The sequence below is a fragment of the Pseudochaenichthys georgianus genome, chromosome 3 (assembly GCF_902827115.2).
Source record: "Pseudochaenichthys georgianus chromosome 3, fPseGeo1.2, whole genome shotgun sequence".
NCBI lineage: Eukaryota > Metazoa > Chordata > Actinopteri > Perciformes > Channichthyidae > Pseudochaenichthys > Pseudochaenichthys georgianus.
The window spans coordinates 41,497,564-41,518,437 of record NC_047505.1 but is presented as its reverse complement, the minus strand read 5'-3'; the positions used below and the strand labels follow the sequence as shown (position 1 = coordinate 41,518,437).

The window sequence follows — 20,874 nt, the reverse complement described above, 5'->3', positions numbered from 1 at the left end:
TTTGATAGTATTTATTTTCTTTATTTACAAAATTAAAAAAGTAACAAAACAGTAAGAACATGTAAAATCAGAGGGTGTATTGGGTGAAAACAGATCAACGGTAGAATCACAGTTGGCTTGGGTCGGGATGTTCTCTGACTTGCTCTAATAATATATATAAAAAAAATCTGTCATCAGTTGAATCTTCACAGTTTGTCAGCATCAGGTTACATATGAACATTACATTGTGATTTCTGACACACTCCTTGAGGTTTTCTGGTTGTCATGGTACCAGGCAGTTTCCTTTGTAAAGTTTCGCAGCATTAGGTTTGCATTTAGATGAACGCAAAGGAATTGACTAAAATAAGCTTTTTCTGTAAAACAGTATAACATTTAAAGCTGCTTGGTGAAGACAAAATAATGATTATTGATTTATATCAGTTTGTTATTTATATTTCAAGTCCAGTTAAGTCTATTCACAGAATAAAACAGTACTGTTGATGCAATATTTCTCATCAAGTGTGAAAAGTCCAGTGACCACCACAAAATAAGAAATGACAGCAAAATGTTTAATTTAGGACTGAAAATGACTCATGTTATTATAATTTTGTGATGTAGCTTCACTATTTTTCAGTCTAGTTTTTCTTCCTCCAGACTGCGTTTCAGTTAACGGATTAGTTGACATATCTGAGCTTATCTGACTGATGAACTGTAAGATGTTAGGTCCTGTTCACATTAAGAATGACTTACTGTGTTGTGTGTGGAAACGTTTAGAGAAAGTGAAGTCTTAATTATTGTCACAGTGTATTGACAGAGGTATTTGAACACCAATAACTGAGTCTATGAATCCTGATCCGTCCTCGTTGAGGTTTGATGCACCGTACAGTCATCCAAGCAGTTTCAGTTCAATACATTTAAACTTTACCACCATGTTACAGATGCTCTACTCTTTAGCTATTTTAAAAGTACCTTGTTTCACAGCATAGACATTAAATATTGGAGTACTTTTAGTGTGTATTGTATTTTTAAAGGAATCGGCAAAGAATTACAGCTGAAGCCTAAAAGTCTCTATGAGGTCTTGCTATTTCCCTTCCACTTGTATCAGTATGAATGTTTAGAGCCAAAACAGAACATTTATCAGCACAAAATGTCGCAAGAAATGCTGAATGGTGCATCTGCTTCAATATTTAAAATTGTATACAACAAAGACACCAGAGTTTCCTTGGTGCTTTAGACAATAGCGACTAATTAAAAAGCCTGGTTTCCTCAGCTTGTCCTGTGTTGATTAATGTATCGGTTATACATTGTTAAACTTTTAGCGGAATGTTATTTTTGTTTCAGATATTGACAGGATAGCTATAAGTAGGTTTTGAATTGTTGACAACTGATCCCAGCCTCCAGATCATTGAGTGCATTTGCAGATTGGCATTCAACCTCTGCCCTGTTGAGTTGATCCACAGCGACAGGCTGCTCCACTGAGACACATCGAGACTCTTTCACAGGGACATGCTTTGTAAAGCCATGTGGGCTGCTGGAGGGAGCTGGATAACGTGAAGTAAAGGTTCAGGAAAACATTGTGGAGACACAAAATACATCAACAACAAAGAGGAAATGTGGCCAAATGTATTGAGAAATGTATTATTATAAAAGTAAACATCTGGCATAACATTTTTTACGTATATGTAGATTTTTAAAACCTCCCGATTCGAAAATATTCAGAAACAAATTGGCCATTTAAAAAAAAACGTGATACATTTTTTTATTTAATTGGTGTCACTTTAGGACATTTCAATAAGCCGGCCAGCAATTAGGCTTAATTCTAATGTACAGCACTGACGAAATTTAGCAATACATGACAAGTGCTAATGCTAACAGTAGTTTCATTGTAGAGTAATTAAATATCCAATGTATTATGTTAATAAAGGATATCATGTTCTCTTGCTGGAGATGGCTGAGGAGTTTCTCTACAGGTGCGTAGCGTCGCAGCGTTGAGATCGAGCCCACCATCAGCAGCTTGTGTTTCGCCCTGGTGATGGCTACGTTCAGGCGACGCCAGTCCTTCAACAGCTCTCCTAACTAGGAAAGGAGAGGCAGCAGATAGAGGTTATCATTCAGATACTTCTCTCCTGTTCATATGCTTGTCGACTGATGCACATTTTGTGGCACAGAGAAGAGGAAAAAGAGTAAAAAAAGGGAAATGGAGTGAGAAACACTTACATTTCCATCCTCTGAAGTGCTCCTGACAAAAGAAAAAACGATCAGACTTTTGTCTCGTCCTTGGTATCTGTCGACTGTATTCACCTCCACACCGGCGAACGCAGGGGACAGCAGCAGAGCAGAGATACTCTTTAGCTGCTGTCTGTAGGGGGCGATCACACCAATATCACTGGGCTTACAACCCGCCTGGAGAAAAGTTAAATATCCAGGGGTTAGTAAGATAACTAGCCGTATCAAAACTTGAGCACCGCTTGGGAAACTGATGTACCTTTATGAGCAGTGACAGCAGCTTGTGAATGAGAGCCGCCTCGGTGTGGTTGCTGACGCCTCCCTGCTCCACAGACTCCAGTGCTGGCACCTACATTAAGCAGTGGAGAAAAACAAGATGTTGATTAGCACACCTTGATTCTTTTTCTCACAATAACAGCCCTATTAAAAAGAGCAATATTGTTTCATGTAAATTACTTTATTTTACAGTTAAAGCAGCTTGACCTTTACCAAGAAGCAGAACAAATCAAGGCTTTATTATTGAGTTTACAAAAAATAGCCAAATGTATCTATGAAAACATCTTTAAGGCGTATCCAAACATTTTAGTACGAAACTATCTAGATGGAAGATGCTTGACTATCGTAACAGAAGTCATTTGTATGCTGCATGACATTCACAGAAGCTTTAGACAAATTAAAACTAACTAGCACCTTTATTAAAAGCTTAAATATTCCAGTGAAATATCAATAGCTTCTGCTTGCACTGTATATTCCACGCACCATGGAGCAATCCAGGAAGCAGACAGGGCGGCTGGGCAGCAACGTGTTCTGGATCCAAGCCAGGTCGAGCTCTGGATGAGTCTCAGCGTACGCACTGAGCTCTGATTGGACGGACAGCAGGAAGGGCAGAGTGAGCAGGGACGAGGCCGTCCTCTCCGATCCACACTCCAGACGGCCCTCATACATCAGGGAGTTACTGAGAGACATGATCTGCCTGCAAACACAGAGCACACACATTGTTATTATTGTGGGATTGTTTGTTTGTCACTTTTGCCATGTTTTTCTAAAGTTGTCACATTAATATTTTCTCTTCAATGCTAAAGCAAGCATTACCAGTTTATCTTAAGATCAAATTATATTCACAACAAATAGACAGGAACATATTATTGAAGCAAGCATTGTTGTCTGTGATTGCATTTGTACCTATTCATCCGGTACTGTACATTGAGTTGGACCACTGCTTCATCATGGAGCTCAAGTCGTTTAAATAGACTTTCATCCATGCCAAGTGACCTGGAGGAAAAGAAAGAAATGTAAAACTGTTGTTTATATTAAGGTCAAACTCACATGTTGAAGCTTGACCTTAACTTAATGTCAAAACATTTCTCATGTTTTAACTTTATAAAAAGACAAATAACTTAAATAAATGTTATTAACACAGTATTTTTGTATTGTTTTATCAACATACACCATCTGCAAACACACACACTTTACCTGGCCTCCTGATTTTGCACTATTGGTGGCAGCTGTTGGTGATCTCCAACCAGGACGAATCTCTTGGCGTAGAGCAGCGGTCCCAGACAGATCGGCTGGCTGATCTGTGAAGCCTCGTCTATGATGCAGAAATCAAACCGCCGACGTGTGAATATGGGATGCTTGATGCCCATACAGGTGGTTGCCACTACCAGCTAGACAGAAAGACACACAGAGAGAGACAGGATTGTTATGAATGGTAAAAACTCACTTTATGGAAGAGTTCTTTTTTTGTATTATGATGTTTACATAAAGTCAGTGAAAACTGTTGCAAAGAAGAAATTGTAAAAATATTCCATACAAAACTCCTCACCTCCTTGTTATAAAGCTGCTCCAACTCCGACAGAGACTTAACTCCCTTCTTTCTCGCACTTTCCTCTGTGTAAGGCAGGATGTCTGGATGAACCTGGGGAGCGCAGCAGAAACAAGAGACAAATCAGAGCAAGTCAGAGGGTTCTAAATAAAGAGTTGTAGGCTGCGATTGAACATTGTTTTTTTGCTTAGGATGAAATGACCAAGCAGCATCTTTAGTGGCAGCCATGATGAGAGCTGTTTGTATTATTTCCTATGGCATTTAGCATAGAGTATACTTGACCAATCCTTAACAAAAAGAAAGGGGATAATGCAATCCCACAATTTCCTGTTGCATCTCCATGTCAGACTCACGTCATTAAAATCCTCTTTCCGCAAATGTACGTAGACTTGCCGGGTCAGAATCTCTTAGCACCTTGATTGCCTTATTCTGAAGTCCTTATGAATTGTCCTTCACGTCTTTCCTTGACACCATGACGATTAACGTTGAGGTCAAGTCAATTTGTACCTATTTTTCGTTACTGAATAACAGAACAAATAGCCCACCTTCAGCCCTTTCCCAAGACGCAGAAATCCAACCCGGAAACGCTTTAACTTCAGCAGGATGTTGTCAACAGCAGAGTGGGTGTAGCTGGTCAGCAACACGCTGAACCCACACGCGTGAAGGATGCGAACCTGAAAGAGTACAGAGAGGTGGAGAAGAGAGAGTAAGAGCTCTGTTCTCACTGGGAAGGAGATCATTTCCGTCTCAGTTCACAGATCGTGGTTAGGAGTTTACCAGGGTGCAGATGGTTGTGGTTTTGCCCGTGCCTGGCATGCCGACGATCAGCGTGTAGTCTTTAGATAACAACACCTTCTTCATGGCCTGCTTCTGGGGTTTGTTGAGACCTACACACAAGCACACAAATGCATCAATTGAACCGACAGGCATTCTCTATTGTCTTCATGTAAGAAAGTCATTCATAATTTATTAAATGTTAGAAAAGGTTCAATTTAAAAAGTATGAAACTATAACTATGCAGTTTTTGGGGATTAAATGGTTATCCTACAATAACTGAAAATAAAGCTAAATGTAATGTAGAAATGGGCAAAAATAGACAGGCAGCGTGGAAGAACAGAGCAGGTTACAGAATATCTGTCTCACCTTTGAGGATGTTGGCCACAGTGTCCTTGGCCTCTCTTGGCAGAACAGAGCTGAGGTTGGAAATAAACTCTGGAGGACGAAGGTCAACGACCAGCTCCCTCAGACGATCACTGCAAATATAAAATGCAGGACGCCATCATCTTCAATGTCACCTAGTTCATTTCCTACATACATACTATGCCATGATAACTTTGCATTTGGCTGTGCCTACCTGTCCTTACTGTTTACCATCAGTCTGGAGAGATTGGTGAGGTGAGTGCTGAGACCCACCACACCTTCATCAGCGTCCAATCGAAACAACACGCCACTGAACTTAGACAGGTCTCTAGAAAACACAATGAACAGCAAAACAGGTGTTCATCAGGTTATTGACTTTTAAATGAGCAGCTTGTAAAGGAAAAGTCCAACTATTGGCTGTCCTATAGTCCATCTTTGGTTGAAATATACTTCAGCAAACATGTTTAGAGAGAGCGAGAACAGCCAAACATTCGAATAAACGCCCAGGGGAAATCAATTAGCACCAGATTATGCAAATAAGGGAAGAAATGCAACAAAAAAAAGACCTGCAGCCTATATATATACACACCAGTTGTGGAGTTGATATGGCTCCTTTTTTTGTGTTTTGGAGCTTATAAAAACTTAAATCTGGGTTCTTTGCTGTGTTGGTAGTGCATCCCACCACACAGCATCTTCAAAGCATTTTTCTGTTTTTTGCTGGCCTACAGATTTGACAAGTAAGCTTCACACAATCCAGAGTCGATGGAGAGTACTAAATCGTTTTCTCCCACAGAAGGGGTGGGACTTAATTGTTTTCACCTGTCCAGAGTGCAGCTGATCGATGTCCTGCTGACCTCACACAGGTATCCTGTTGCTAAACCAACCAGACGACCTTCCTGGTCGCTAACAACGATACGATCTCCGCTGGCCAACCCACTGCTCACCAAACTCTTCTGTGGCACTGCGCTGCTTCTCTGGAAGCTATGGAGGAAAACCCCTTCAGACTGCACGGTCACCGGGCCGCTCAGCTGCACATTCCCCACACAGCTCCCATTCTTCTCACTGGAGCAGAAAAAGCAAAGGAAGCATATTAAATATAATACAGTATGGTTTTATGGCAGGTGTTGATTGTAATGGAAGTGTTTACATGTCTTTTTACCTCTCCTCAGGCTTCTCAAGCCACACACGCTTTCTGCCGTTCTTGGCCTCCATGGTGCCAGCCTCAAGGCAGCAGAGCAGCAGCCAGTGGGAGAAATAGCTTAGATGAGGTGGGATCAGGTGACCCGTCTCCTGCTGGAGGAAGTCACGCACAACGTCCTCACTGTCGTCTGCAGAGCTGCCGTCAAGAGACCTGAAGGTAGAGAGAGGACAGTTTAAGTTCAGTCGCACAATTAAAAATACACAAAGATAGATGAAATACAATGCAGGAGGAAGTAGAGAAGGAGGAAACAGGGGCAATAAGACAGGAAGTTGTGAGAATAATGACAAAGAAAGCGTACCTTTCGTATAAAGCACAGTTTCTCTGCTGAGGACAGTACTGGCAGGTTTGTCTGTCGGTCAGGATGTCAGGAAGTCGAGTCAAACGGCTCCGCTTCGCCTCTTTCGTCACACAGTTGTGAATGTGATGAACCAAAGTGTTCCTCAGCTTCAGCAGCTCTGAGACAAACAGAGTTCAGCATAAAAGGTGATGAAGGAGATGCTGCTGTGGATTAATCATTATTTCAAGCAAACAAAATGTGATTGTAAATTAAGGTTGTGGAGGTCAAATAATACATGTATGATAATATCGTTTAAAAATATCAAGGCATTCTTAAAAAATGTCCATGTTTGCTTCTTCCAACACAAATAATGATTTGATTATGATTAAGTGATGAATATATGATACATAAATATTCATTGTGACACCCCTAGAGAGAAGAAAATCATACATTTAAGAAAGGATTGTGCAATAATTAATTAAATAGAAAGATGTTTTAATATTATTGTAAACAGCTGGTGTTGGGCAGGTTGTAAACGTGTGTGTGGACCGTACCTCTGCGGTCCATGTGGCCGGCCACCACAGGGTGCAGGTTGCCGGTCTTCAGGTAGAGCAGGAAGCCAGCTTCAGAATTGTATCTCTCCAAGCTCATCAGAGTGTAAAGAATCACCTACACACACACACAAAAGGCTTATTCAAGGTTTCAAGGTTTCAAGGCTTTTATTGTCATGTTTGCATAGCTACAGTGTAGTTATGACAATGGCAATCTTAGGTCACAGGCTCCTCCAGCAACACAATAAAACAGATAATAGTGCAAGTAAATTGAATATAATAGAAACAGAATATAATAGAAACAGTGCAATTATAACTATTTTGTATATCCTGTATGTTTATATTAGAAACATATATATGGTATACGGTCCTGCACTTCTGCTTTCAACATAAAGATGTTTACAGAATCAAAATGCCTTCATATCAGTCAATCCTAACAAAGTTCAAAGTAATCTCCAGATAACACCAACCTGACTGCGATGCTCTATGGAGTTTGACTCTTTCCCAGTTTTCAGCTCCAGGGGGATGGTCTTCTCCTCCAGCCTTCTGCAACTACCACTTCCTGGTTTTTGGATTCGTACCCGTGCCGTCACGTCGATTTTCCCTTTCAGACCAAACCTGGGTGACCACACATTCTCCTCTATATCTGCCAGCTCTGCTACCGTGACAACCATCGCAGAGTCCTGACATCTGCCTGGAGCTTTGCTGTTGCTAGGGCTGAGGTGATTGAAAGAGGCAGATTATCATCTCTTTAAAGTGACGAATCCTTAGCAGCAATCAATAAGGCTTTCGATAAAGAATATTTGAATAGTCGTTTTCTTGTTATAGTAATTATTTAATGCAAAAATTGCAGAAAAAAAAACTGATTTTCTCAGTTTTATGTCATATTAAACTGAATATTTAAAATACCGTTTGTAATGGACTGACAAAACAAGATATTTAAAAGATATCAGCTTGAATCAACATTTCTTTAGAATAAAAAAAGTAATCTAGAAAATATTTGGCAGATTAAACAATATTGAATGGCCCAAAAGAGTGTGTGTGTGTGTGTGTGTGTGTGTGTGTGTGTGTGTGTGTGTGTGTGTGTGTGTGTGTGTGTGTGTGTGTGTGTGTGCGTGTGTGTGTGTATACATTTTGATGCTGATGGCTTTTGGCGATGAGGAGCTGAGGTACTGCTTTGCCCAACGCTCCAGTGAGGGCAGATAATCGTGCAGTTCCTGCTTCATCTCTTCTTGACTCACACCCAAACTGTACCTACAGACAAAAAGATGACAAACAAAAAAATAACTGAGCAAGACGGAAACAAATTTCAACAAGTGAAATACGGAAAGCACCTTTTTGCTGTTATTTAGTTAATGGTTACGTTTTTTTTGTAAAACAGCAAATGTTATAATTTCACACAGAAAAACGTCTGCAGCAGCCTATTGGGTACAATCGAACCACTTACATATCTACCAGGTACTGAGGACTGCATAGGGCTTGGTCTGCCATTTTAGTCAGTGTCTCCAATGAAAAGTCTTTAGCTCTAGCTGCCCTCTGGAAGACCTCATGGACAATGGTGCCATTCAGCATCTGTTTGGAGCCACCGTCAAAAGTCTACATCAAGGGAGAGAGAAACCGAGAGAGCAGGAGGTATTGTGGTAAGTGTACTGTCCAAAAAACATGAAAGCACAAGTAGTGATAATATAGTTAGTGAATCCTCTTACCTTGAACATGTCTGCCAGTACTGCACGCCTCATGCAGCGGATGGAGCTCGAGATGCTGGTGCCTGAGATAAGGCTGTCAGGCAGTAAAACCAGGAAGCCCTGCTCCTTGCCCACCACCCAGGAGCCCCCGTCAGAGACCCCCTCCAGATGCACCACATCCCCACAACACACTGGGGTCATCTCCCTGCAAACACACAAGGAGTTATTACTTTATATAGATATAAAGAGACACACAAATATGCATAATGAAGACATAGAAGCAAATATACAGATTTTCTGTCTATAATAAAGTCGAGAAGTCAGTGATTCCTCCAAACATCTGGGCTGCACCTGGGCAGGGAAGAAGCGATTTACGATACGATGAAAAAAAGGATTTGAATAAGGCCTTATCCAGACTAACAGGTCAAGATTGATTTTAGCACTACAGATCAAAACCACTTTTGAAGGTGGTTCGAAATGCAATTCAAATACAATTGCTAAGGGTATCTTTTACAACAACACACACAATGGGCTACTTTGTGTGGGGCCGCACACTTCCTGCTGCAGTTTTAAATGTTGCAAAGGCTTCAGCAGGGAACATTGCATCACATCAACTCATGAAGAAGTTAGTGACACACAAAGGACTGAACACTTCATAAAACTGATGGACAGTCTTGCAGTCTGAACATAGCAACCTAACAGTGTTAACAGACAGAAGAACAGAGAGCCGTACCATCCATCTTTCAGCAGACACGTCTCAGTTGGATGTTGAGATTTGAAGCATGTGATGGTCAGGGTTTTTTTGCCAGGCTTCTCCTCCACATCTAACACCCAGTAGCGGTTGTTAAGTCCTCCAGAAAGAATCACATGGTCTGGCACCTTACTGTATGAGCAGACAGGATGTATATCAGATAAGCTTGAGTTTTTTTGAAATCGTCATGCATCATTTCCCAAAAAAAACTAAGACATTGCACACCTGTAGAATAAACCTATCATTTCTTGTATCCTTGGAAACTTTCCAGTTACAAACTCACTTTCCTATGAGGTTACTAAAAGTCACACACTAATTTACTAACACAGCTTTCCCCCCATCTTATCAGTCACAAAATCAAGTTCTTAAACCTGCATGTGTTACATGCTCTTCCCCCTCTGCAGCCAGTGTGTTTCTTACTGTGGTTTTTTGGATTTCTCCTCGATGACAAGACCTTCCTTATTGTCCATCAGGTCATCAAACCAGCTGTCGTCCACCATCTCTTCCACAGGACCGCTTGACGTCATTCCTGGATTTTTCACTGTTCAAAAAATTATCATAAAACCTTATCATAGAAACTAGCTAAATAGTAATGTTTGCATGTATACTGTATTGATAAACTATTGATCTATTAGAACTCTATCAGCTTACCTCCAGCCTGCTGCTGATCAGATGCTGTCGGGTCGTCTCCATTGGATGTCCGTGCTGCTGTTGTAGCTCCTGCCCTTTTAAGGTCAAACTCTCCCGGCTCTACACTTCTCTGCATCGCAGGTGAGATACTTTGCACACTAGGTTTATGCATGTGAGCAGTAAGAGTGTGAGTATCTTTATCCGGACGAGTGTGTAGGTTTCCATTTGCTTTCTGCCCCGTTATCACAGTAAAACCAGTATCTTTCTCCTTTTCATCTCTCTCTTTCTGATGTTTTCTCTGTTCCTCTAAAACCTTTCCCTTTTCATTAGAGACAGACTGACTCTCTGATTGGTCACCGGGGCAACGAGGTGTCCTCAAAGGGCCAACTGGCTTTGCTGGATTGGCATTTCTTGGTCTTTTGGCATTGTGAGACTCTTGAGGAGGGCTGATGACTCTTTTCACGGAGGCAGAGCATCCCTCTTCCCTCTTTGTGTGTCCTCCCTCCTCGCCCATAACTCTCCGTGCTCGTTGACCTTTAGATCGGGGACTACGACAGATGGGTGACAAGTGGCCGAGTTTCTCCAGACCCACCACCAAACCTCTGCCAGGCCGGGGGCTCAGTCGACCTCCATCACTGGATGAAGAGGACGAAAGCTTGATCTGACTGTCGGGGGTCTCGGGTACAGAGAGGAGGAGATCTGGGGAGAGGGGTTGAAGGTTTTCCAGATCCCAGAGGATGCTCCTCTTTAAGGGGGAGTGGGGTCTTAACGTGGAGGTTTGGCCATCTTTGATCTGAGGTTCAGTCCTGGCAAGTGCAGTGCCAGTGACGGGTAATTTTGCAGAAGACAACACGTCCTAAAAGCAACACAGTCAAATTAGTAAATGGTAATATATAATTAATTCTCTGTTTATGTGAATCAAAGAGAAATGCATTGAAGCACAATAAAAAAAGAACATTAAAAAAAGAAGAGTGAAGCGGAACCAACTTCAAAAAGGTGTTTAAGAGAAAAGAAGAATTTACTGCACACAAAAACAAAAATACAAAAGCACAGAACCTCTGAACCTATGTTATTGTTTTTAGAGTTTATTGTGTTTTATTTGACTAATATATGCACATTAACATTAATGATATCTCAAATTGTTCATCTTCCAAATAATCAACAATTAAAATAACTTATAATGTCTACATAAGGTTTAGAAAAGGTACTGACTTATAGAAATAAAGGAATCATAACAAATTGAAAAGACGAGAAAGAAACAATTAACGAAAATAAAATGTACCTTCTGGTGATTTTGGGAGAAGAAAGATAAGATGTTCTTCTGCCCTCCTGGCGCCTGACAGAAACAAAACAAACATTTAGAAATATTTTACTGGTGCTTTTAACCCTCGTTTTTAGTCAAACTGAGCATATGGTTGAAATGAAAGCAACATTTCAGACTGTAGAAAAGCTCTTCCTGCACATAAGCTTCCCTTTAAGTCATCAGTTACAAAGGATGTCATAATCTTATGGTTTATGTCTAAATGAACACGAAAAGACTCACAACACATGCAAGTTACATGTATATCCAATAGGCAATTAAGAACCTGATATATATTGTTATTTGTATTTAACTGTGTCAATAAGGTGTTTTATCTTTGTGATAAATGCCAATAGTAGGTGAATTATTACGTTCAGTATTAAGGGCTACTGTATATAAGTCTCATTTGAATTCAGGCTCATTATTTGACAAATGCATCTTAAGCTCATTGTTATTATTTTGGGCACTGGGGGGGATCTCATGCACATTATATACATTATATACAAAACACTTCCTTACACTACAGTGTTGGCAAGGGGGAACACATGCTGCATTCATACACAGCAATCAAACCAGGCAGAGCAGAGCTAAAAAGAGACTGAAGGGCTAATGATCGGTGACAGCTGCTACAACTAACCGTCTGATTAGAGGCGTTTTTAAGAGTTACTGTTGAATTCCTCGTCATGTTTTCATATGAAATAAACAGCTCGTTAATCCTTCTCTACTCACTTTGGTATTCTTCAGTTTGGTCCTGTTCATGGTGTCTGGTTAAACACAGACATGTGTCTGTATTTATCTGCGTTTCTTCGCTAAAGCTGTTGGCGATATGTTTTGAACGAACAGATCAACGGTGTTGCCAACGGAAGGCTAACCTCCTCGGCTTCTGCTAACGACACAGAGACTATTTTACCAAACTTTAAACTTCTCTGCATCTCCACAGCAGGGTACTGCATGAGTTAGTGTTGACTTCACTAACAACGGGACTGTTTCAATGTTTTGCAGCCATCTTCTTGGTGGTCTTTAAGCTGTCTCCAACGTCTGGCGCGCCAAAGTTTTAGTTTCGCGCAACGGAAGTGGCGACAGAGCACTTCCGCGTAAACATATTTAATCAGCGACAGAATAAAAAAACGGTTACCTGACCAAACTCTAAAAGTAATTATTAATCGTTATACATTTAGTTAAATAATTAAGCAAAAAATTATTGACCACACTCATAGTTCCTATATTCAATGTAAAGCATATTATATTATTGTTAAATGACAAACAACACTCTGTTAACCAAGCATAGATGTCTAGCAGGGGACTCTGAATGAGGCTTCCTTCATCAATGGCTCTGTAATTAAACTTTCCCCCCATCATATGTTGCCTATTTTGTATCCTTATTGTTGTGCAAATAAGCTAAACTAAAAACAAAGCAAAAATCCTATTAGTGAAGACTTTGTTCCAGGAAACAAACTGGAAATTCCATAACATCTTTAATTGAGGCAAATAGTTTTCATAGTTTTTTAATATCGGACTTTCAACTAATAGCTAAGGTGCCTTTATAAATTAGAGTTAATTAACCAGATAACATGCTCCTTTCTCAAGTGCAAACCGTTTCTATTAACAACCTGTATTGCATACGTTTGGCAGAGTAATACTGTATAGTAATGCTTTTGGAAGATAATGCATCTCCATAAAAATACGTGTTGTACTGTTTATGTTTAATGTGCAGCGTTTAAAACCCTATTTCCTCAGGCAGGTATTTTGGTATGTGGTATATGGTATATAAAGTATTTACCTCATGTGCTGTAAGTAGGTCAACTTGTTTTCCAGATCAGGTTCCACAGTTCTGGTTGATATTCCATTGTTTGTCTTTAATATGGACTTTGAAAAGGCTGTTGCAGAGTTTATGAGGCAGTTGATCATTAGTCCCACCCTCCTGTGCTCTTATCTTTGGAAAACAATGATTAGACTCAGGGACAGTTTTATCATGCAGGCCATAAGACTGTTCAACTCCTGAGCTCTGCTTAGTGCATTGATTTATAACACTGCAATACTCATCTGTGTATATGGACACTTTTTAATTATGTTCATACAATAAAGAGCACGTTATTCTTTTGTACAGTTTTACATTTTTCAGTCCATCTTATCCAGTTTATTTATTCCTAGATTTTACTTGCACCATTGTGTTACTTGCACTATTTTATTGAACTACGCAACGCAACTAACCCTAGAAATAATTCCGCTCCGGGATTGGACCATTTGAAATTGTTTGACACTTTAAGGCATTATAGACAAAATTATTACATTTTGAGGTCAGTTAAAATGCTGACTTCATTCCTTCTTCTTTTTACCTTGTTTGAAAAGTTTAACAAAAAGAGGTTTGAGAAATAAGTGCGTTGAACACAAATTATTTTTCTTCACGAGACCATTTATATTAATTTTTCCATAATTAGTATAGTCCATGATCCTAGTACAACACATTAGGAACAACGTGGATAAAATGGTGTGAGTTTTTATCTTATCCATTTCCTTCTCTCAAATAAATACCATGGAGTACGTCTAGATATTCTCTCCTGTGTGTGTCTTCATATGAATAAGTAAATGGGATCGCCGAATGAAACCTTTCAAGCAGTGCAGCTAAACGGCCTTTCCCCTGAATGCGTCTTCATGTGGCGCGTGAGATTAGACTGAGCACTGAATTTCATATCACAAACAGTGCAAATGTAAGGTTTCTCACCAGTGTGAATTATGGTGTGCTTGATGAGATCTGCCTTCTCTCTAAAACTTTTACCACAGTCGGTGCAGCTGTGAGGTTTCTCTCCTGTGTGGATTCTTATGTGGGCGTTCATGTTTCCCACTTGTGTGAACCCTCGGCCACAGAAACGGCATGTGTGCGGCTTCTGTCCGGAGTGAGAGTTCATGTGAGTCTGAAGGGAAGAGCGCTGGATGAAGCTTTTACCACACACACCGCAACTGTAAGGTTTCTCTCCTGTGTGTGTCTTCGTGTGGCGAGTCAGAATGGATTTAATACTAAAGGTCTTTTTGCAAACGCTGCAGGTGTACGGCCTCTCTGCTGTCTTGTGCTGAGGATCCTTCATGATGACACCTCCACCATCTCTCCATTCATTGTCACTAGTTTCACTCATGTTAACGTCACTGGCGGATAAACCATAGTCTTCTTTCTCAGCTTTTGATTTCTTGACCTGTTTACATGAGCTGCTGCCGGGAAAATTGTCTTCTTTATTATTAATTTCTTGGTTTTGGTGTGGGAACTGAATTCCATCTTCCTCATTGCTTTGCACATTAACTATATTATTGAACGCTGTTTCTTTTGCATCAGCTTCCTCTTGCTGCTTTTCACCTGCCGGAGCAGACCTCAGGTTCTCCTCCTGCTCCTCTTTGATCTCCAGTGGCTCCTGGTCATCCTGGTCAATCTTTCTCTCACAGAGCTCCTGCTCAGAGGGAGCGTATTTTACCTGGACAGAGGGCTGCAGGGGGGCTGAAGGGGAACACACAGAAAATAAGTACATTATTGAATATTTCGGTTTTTTGTTTTTAACAGAGAGGTACAAGTATAACAATTTAGCTTTTTGATGTCCTTATTAAGTCTGAAAACATGGTAACAGCAAACATATTAGTGCAGCCTTTTCACAACATTACAACATGTGCAATAATGCTTCACTTTTTCTTTTTTTTAAACCCTACTCTACTACTTGACTGGATGATGGACAGAAACATAATCACCAACTAATAAGATAATCAATTAATCATTTAAGTGATTTGTCCTAAAAATATCGCAGAAAATGCTTGGCTTTTTTTAGCCCTTCATCTAAGGAGATTTCCTGTTTCTTTGTATATATATTAAACTGAATATGATAGGGTTTTGAACTATCAAAAGGCCACCTATTAGTTTTTACCTGTGTAAGAGTTTGAAGGCAGGAAGTACTTCTTCCATGCCTGCTCAGTCAGGACAGCACTACCTTTGAATAAAGATATCCCTTTTCTAAACTGCCTGAGAAAAGAGAGGGGTAAGAGATGGTATTATCAGGGGACAAGTCAAATGGCGCTTTTCACTGCAGGTTTTTGTGCGGTCCGGTCCGGTCCGGGTTGGTCTTTTTTGCTTTTCCACTAGGGGTAGTACCGGCTCATGGGTACTTTTTTACTTTATTTTGGCCCTCCTCAGTCGAGGATCCAAGCGAGCTGAAAATATGCTAAACTAGTGACGTAAACACTCCTGACTGCTGATTGGTCAGAGAGAATCGTCACAATTGTTGCGCAAAATAATCCCCAAACGTGGCATATATCAAGCACCATTTTTGAAACAGATTAGCGACAGTATTTACAGAACAGTATTTACAGAGCTACAGAAATGGCAAAAAGCACGGCGTATGTGGTTCTAGGTAAGAAAAAAAAAACGACTGGAAATACTCTGTTACAAGTAAAGTAACGTAACAAAAGTAAAAGTAGCAAGAATCACTATTAATGTTGCAGCTATAATTGTGTGTGACATCCTATCTATACATATTCATTATCAACAGGCTGGACATAATGTAATTCACTTTCACAATCATTGTAATCATCTAGGGCCAGAACTGTCTTTAGTTCATACATTTTATTCTTATATCCTTGTGTGACCTGTACCTGTCCTGTGTTTTTCATTCTTATTGCTGTTGCTGTTGTTAACACCTGAATTATCTTATTTTATAGTCATCCAGGCAAGAGGAAACGAGGAGAGGAGCACCTCACAGTCCTGAGGGAGATGCACACTGCAGATCTGGCCCAGCAAGAGCTGAACCGGGACCAGCAGGAGCTGAACCGGGACCAGCAGGAACGGCACATGCAGCTGTTCTTAGAGGATGCTGATATATATATATATATATATATATATATATAACACCTTGCTTTATATCATGTTATTGTTCATTGTTCATACTTTCTTGTTTTTATTTATTTATTTTATTTGTATTGTACAATGCCATGTCTTTTTATGCTGCTGCAACACAAACACTTCCCAAATTGGGATCAATAAAGTACTTCTTATCTTATCTCTTGTTGATAAATAATTGCACCACCCAACAGCAATCATACAGAAAGAGAAGGAGGATAAGAGATGGGAGAAAGAGAAGGAAGGAGGAAAAGTTGCTGATACATATTTCTTTTGTAATAGTATAAAGAATAATAGGCTACATGATAATGAAATGAAAATGAAATAGACCCACGTTTTGTTTCAAGGTACCAACAACAAACACACACTGGCACATGTTGCCAGTAACAGCCATTATGCATCCCCCTCCCCCTCAGGGATGCAAAATGGCGCTATTTACTGTGTGACCAATATTTAGGGAGTGGCCCATAATACTGCAGGCTCTGTTACATGTGAACAATGGTAACTCTGATTTAAACAGGAGTATGGTCCCTACGTTTTAAAGCTGTCTAAAGGTCAAAGTTCACCTGAGTGTCACTCACCTTTACATCCGGCCAGGCTTCTTCTTTGTTGCTCGATCTCCTGGTTTGAACGCCAAACATTCTCCTCATAGTCTTTAATAGTTGTTTCAAAGATGCTGAATATTTCCTCAGCTGCAGCTTTAAGTCTCTCATTGACCAAAGCTTTTAATTTCTCTGTTTTAAACATTTCTGCGGTTACAGAAAACCTCTTGACGGGCTGCGGGCTGGGTTGCCAGGTGTGGCGATAAACCAGCAATCTCATTCCTAAATCAAAGTTGTGTCAGTCAAGACACTCATCCTCTTTAAAATAATATGGGTTTAAAGATCTCAAAACATTGTCTTATATTTTTTAAATAAATCTTGTTAAAATAATTCAGCTAGGGAGAATCAGATTTGACATTGAATATTAGGTCTCCACTTAATAGCCTAAAATCTCTATGCCTATGGAAAGCAACTTGGACTACATGTTTTTATTTAATCGACTCTATATTATTAAAGCATAAGCTACTATAAGGCGACATCTAATAATTCAATTCATGGTTTTTTAACATGTCAAACCACTGAAAGATTGACATTGTGTATTTATATGTTAATTGATTAGTGTGGGCGGCTTGATGAGCTTTTTGGAGAGCTAAATAGTAAAGCGGACATTGTGTTTCAATAGAAAAATTAGCTAAATATGGCATTAATACCAAGAAACCCCATTGAAAATAATAATAAAAACGGACATGGCAACACAGGCTGCTGACAGAAACTCAGGCACACAATGGACCCTCTGCAGGATGGAGCTGTGCTGCCGTGCTGCCCCCCACTGGCCATGAAACAACACTGAAACTCAATCAAAAGGGTGGATAATTTTCGACAAAGTATCTGATATAACATCTCAAAGTCTTTTCAACAGAGGTTTTAAACAGATAAATGTTTTTATGGATATTCACTTTGCAGTTTTTAATGTGAACATTTAAAAAACAGGAATTATTTCAGGAAAATAAAACCACTTACCAGATTTGCAGTTTCAGTGGCTGACCAGGAGATGGAAGCAGATATTAAGGTTTTCAAGACATAAGGTGAATAAAAATCACAAAACACAAAGTTTCAAATCAACTTTTGCAACACTTTCCTTTATGATATAAATGACTGCTGCACTTAAATTTGACACGTTTAAAAGCCAACGCAGCCAAGTTAGTATTATGAATTATAATTGCATCTGTCAGAGCTGCACCCAGACAAATTAAGTAAACAAAAATGATGTCATCCAAACAAATGCTCTTCTCAAACAGTATCCATATCTTACTCTAGGTTGTAACAATTAGCTTCATTATATATGCAGGTTTGAGGATTATATTTCAACCTAAAATATGTTAAGTTGTACTCATTTACATTTAAGAACGTTTTCTTACAAAAATGCAATGTAATGTAAAAAAGTTTTTTTCCCCTCCCTATTAGCTGTTTCCTTTGTGTCCTCCAGGCTTTTGAAAAATACCAGAGATACCATTCATGGTATTGTTAGCTTAGACGTGAGGATTAAAGTCTTCTGTTTCAGTGTGTCAGACAATAACATGGGGGCCCCAACACATACACACACGCAAGGGCACACGCAAGGGCACACACACACACACACACACACACACACACACACACACACACACACACACACACACACACACACACACACACACACACACACACACACACACACACACACACACACACACACACACACACACACACACACACACACACACACACACACACACACACACACACACACACACCAGCTCGGCCATCATGTAAACTTGACATGCCAACGTGCCAGATGCTTCCACCAGCACAGAGCTCACACCTCCAACTATCTCTTAAAGTCCAGCTGAATATTAATATATTTAAATGCTTTTCCCCCACAGAAATAAAGGGTTTTAGCATCTGGTTACATCCTCAGCTGTTAGCCTATACATTAAAATATGAAATGTAATGTAGTCAAATAGAAAACAAGTGAAAAGAGTGTATAGATGATATGCTCACAACTGGGACTCTTGTGAATATGGTGCACATCCTGGCAGTGTGTCTTGCGTGTTTACACTTCACTGTTAACGACTATAATATAAACACCTGCAAAACCAAAAATAAAGAATTTCAGTGTCACTTTAGTTGTTAAACAGATATTTATCATATTTAATACCTTACGTTGTCTGTATGGTGTTGAAATCCTTTTTCAAAAAAGAAAATCAGCTTTGTATTACAAAGACATTCAAAAGTGATGATAAAAAACCAATCAAGCTATACTTTGATTCTAACATGCAGCTTGCATAATTTACAATATTAATAAAGAGTTTGACTTCAGGTGACCTCTGGCGTACGTTTAAAATGAGTTGATATGAATCAGCTGCAGAGCTGTCATTCCTTCACTGCTACTGAAACTCTGTTATCTCGGGGAAGCAGCAGGAATGGTCTCTGCTGCTGGCTGTGAGGATGATAGACACGACAGTCAACTATTGTGACTTCCTGCATATTTACTGCATTGACTCAAAATGTTATTCACTCATTTCCATTCTTTGGTGCATAATGTCTTTATTACAGGCCCCTAGTGTTTCCCTTCTCCCAAGCACCTCTAATAAAGGTCAAATCCAAACTGAAAGATAGCAAAAGAGAAAAGGACAGAGAGAGTTTTTGTGTAGACTCATTAGCGTCATACATTAACAAAGCATCCTGAATGCCTGACTAGTTTCACATTTGATCCTTTTCTAAGTGATGAAGCTATTTAACACGCACGTCATGTGTAGCTCATTCAGCACTCGGTGAAGATGTATCAGAGACTTGATTGATCAAAGACACATCTCACAAAACCACAGGGCAAAACATTGAACTTTACATATTCTGCTTAAAGCATCTGAACTTTTTACTGAAATTATATAAAGTGAAGATGATTTAAGTAAGTTTAAAGTAGACGCTGTTCTTCTTTTTTTGACGTTAAGAATCAAAGTGAAAAAGGTGAAAAAGGTTATTGAAGTTGAAGTAATTTAAGTTCAGTTCAAACCCCTGAAAACTGAGCGTAAAGCTTTATTTTGTTGACAATGGAAAGAATAGTTTCACAAAAAAGATATACAGTAGTCTTAGCTTCTATGAACTGAAGATGTTTTATGTCCAAACCAACAGTACAGAGGTTCATCAGACAACATGTATTAAGCAAGAGTGCTCGCTTTGATATTGGCAATCATTATATTTGACAAGGAGGTCTTGTCGCCCGTCAGAGCCTTGTATTCCTGATTGCCTCTGATTTCATTTTTCTGTACATCTAGTTGTGAAAATGCAATTTAAACTTCTTGAAGCATCCTTCAGTGCATGTCTGCCTTTTAATCAGGAAAGTAGCGTCTTGCCTTTGTAGCATCAATCAAATTGAGAGCAGTGCAGATGACAAGAAATATTCAAAAAAGTGTAAAGGAGAGACGGACACTGTGAGGCCGTGCTTTCAGCTGATTACATTAAGATGCTCCTGTTCAGTTGGGGCTGTTCTGTGGTTTCCGTTCTGTCTCTACAGGCTGTTTCATGACACAAACTCTGAAATCCACAAAAATAAAGATAAAAAGGATGAGAATGCAGAAGCAGATCATTCTTTCCATGTGAGTATACTATATGTCTGAGTGTGAAAGCATTGTTATTAACATTGTGACCTGAGGAAATCTGACCATCCCAGATCTGCTCTCTGGATAGAGCCAAAGGAACAAAATGGCGTCACGTAAATGTCATCCAAGCTTCAATACTGTTTGAGAAAGGCTTAAAATGTCAGAGCAGTTCATGGTTGATCTCTCCATCGACACATTCTGGAAATGACTTGTGTTACCTTTCCCTTTTCTTTCTTCAGGAATCAATTCTGTTCTTTCC

At 39.7% G+C, this 20,874-nt stretch overlaps 2 protein-coding genes across 2 annotated transcripts; both read right to left on the bottom strand.

The window, feature by feature from the left end:
- Positions 1-50: 50 nt before the first annotated feature.
- On the bottom strand, positions 51-12,605 carry dna2 (DNA replication helicase/nuclease 2). The gene is made up of 25 exons (XM_034079708.1): positions 12,295-12,605; positions 11,548-11,601; positions 10,287-11,121; positions 10,056-10,176; positions 9,618-9,767; positions 8,906-9,089; positions 8,647-8,795; positions 8,331-8,453; positions 7,670-7,916; positions 7,203-7,317; positions 6,670-6,826; positions 6,330-6,521; positions 5,990-6,232; positions 5,385-5,498; positions 5,174-5,283; positions 4,808-4,917; positions 4,576-4,704; positions 4,031-4,123; positions 3,679-3,872; positions 3,388-3,477; positions 2,965-3,178; positions 2,465-2,554; positions 2,197-2,382; positions 1,909-2,055; positions 51-1,529 (listed from the first exon to the last, which is right to left on the bottom strand). The coding sequence occupies exons 1-25, from the start codon at positions 12,322-12,324 to the stop codon at positions 1,476-1,478; spliced, it is 4,131 nt and encodes a 1,376-aa protein (XP_033935599.1). The 5' UTR covers positions 12,325-12,605; the 3' UTR covers positions 51-1,475.
- Positions 12,606-13,990: 1,385 nt separating this feature from the next.
- On the bottom strand, positions 13,991-17,195 carry LOC117444049 (zinc finger protein 771-like). The gene is made up of 2 exons (XM_034079777.2): positions 17,017-17,195; positions 13,991-15,049 (listed from the first exon to the last, which is right to left on the bottom strand). Exons 1-2 carry the CDS (start codon positions 17,180-17,182, stop codon positions 14,175-14,177), a joined length of 1,041 nt encoding a protein of 346 aa, XP_033935668.1. The 5' UTR covers positions 17,183-17,195; the 3' UTR covers positions 13,991-14,174.
- Between the last annotated feature and the right edge of the window lie 3,679 nt (positions 17,196-20,874).

Coding starts and splice junctions, on each gene's coding strand:
- dna2 (XM_034079708.1), bottom strand. CDS start 12,324: ATGAACAGGACCAAACTGAAGAATACCAAA. Junction 6,522..6,669: donor AACTGTGCTTTATACGAAAG/GTACGCTTTCTT, acceptor CTCTACCTTCAG/GTCTCTTGACGGCAGCTCTG. Junction 3,873..4,030: donor AGCAGCTTTATAACAAGGAG/GTGAGGAGTTTT, acceptor CTTTCTGTCTAG/CTGGTAGTGGCAACCACCTG.
- LOC117444049 (XM_034079777.2), bottom strand. CDS start 17,182: ATGTTTAAAACAGAGAAATTAAAAGCTTTGGTCAATGAGAGACTTAAA. Junction 15,050..17,016: donor AAGCCTGGCCGGATGTAAAG/GTGAGTGACACT, acceptor GTTCCCCTTCAG/CCCCCCTGCAGCCCTCTGTC.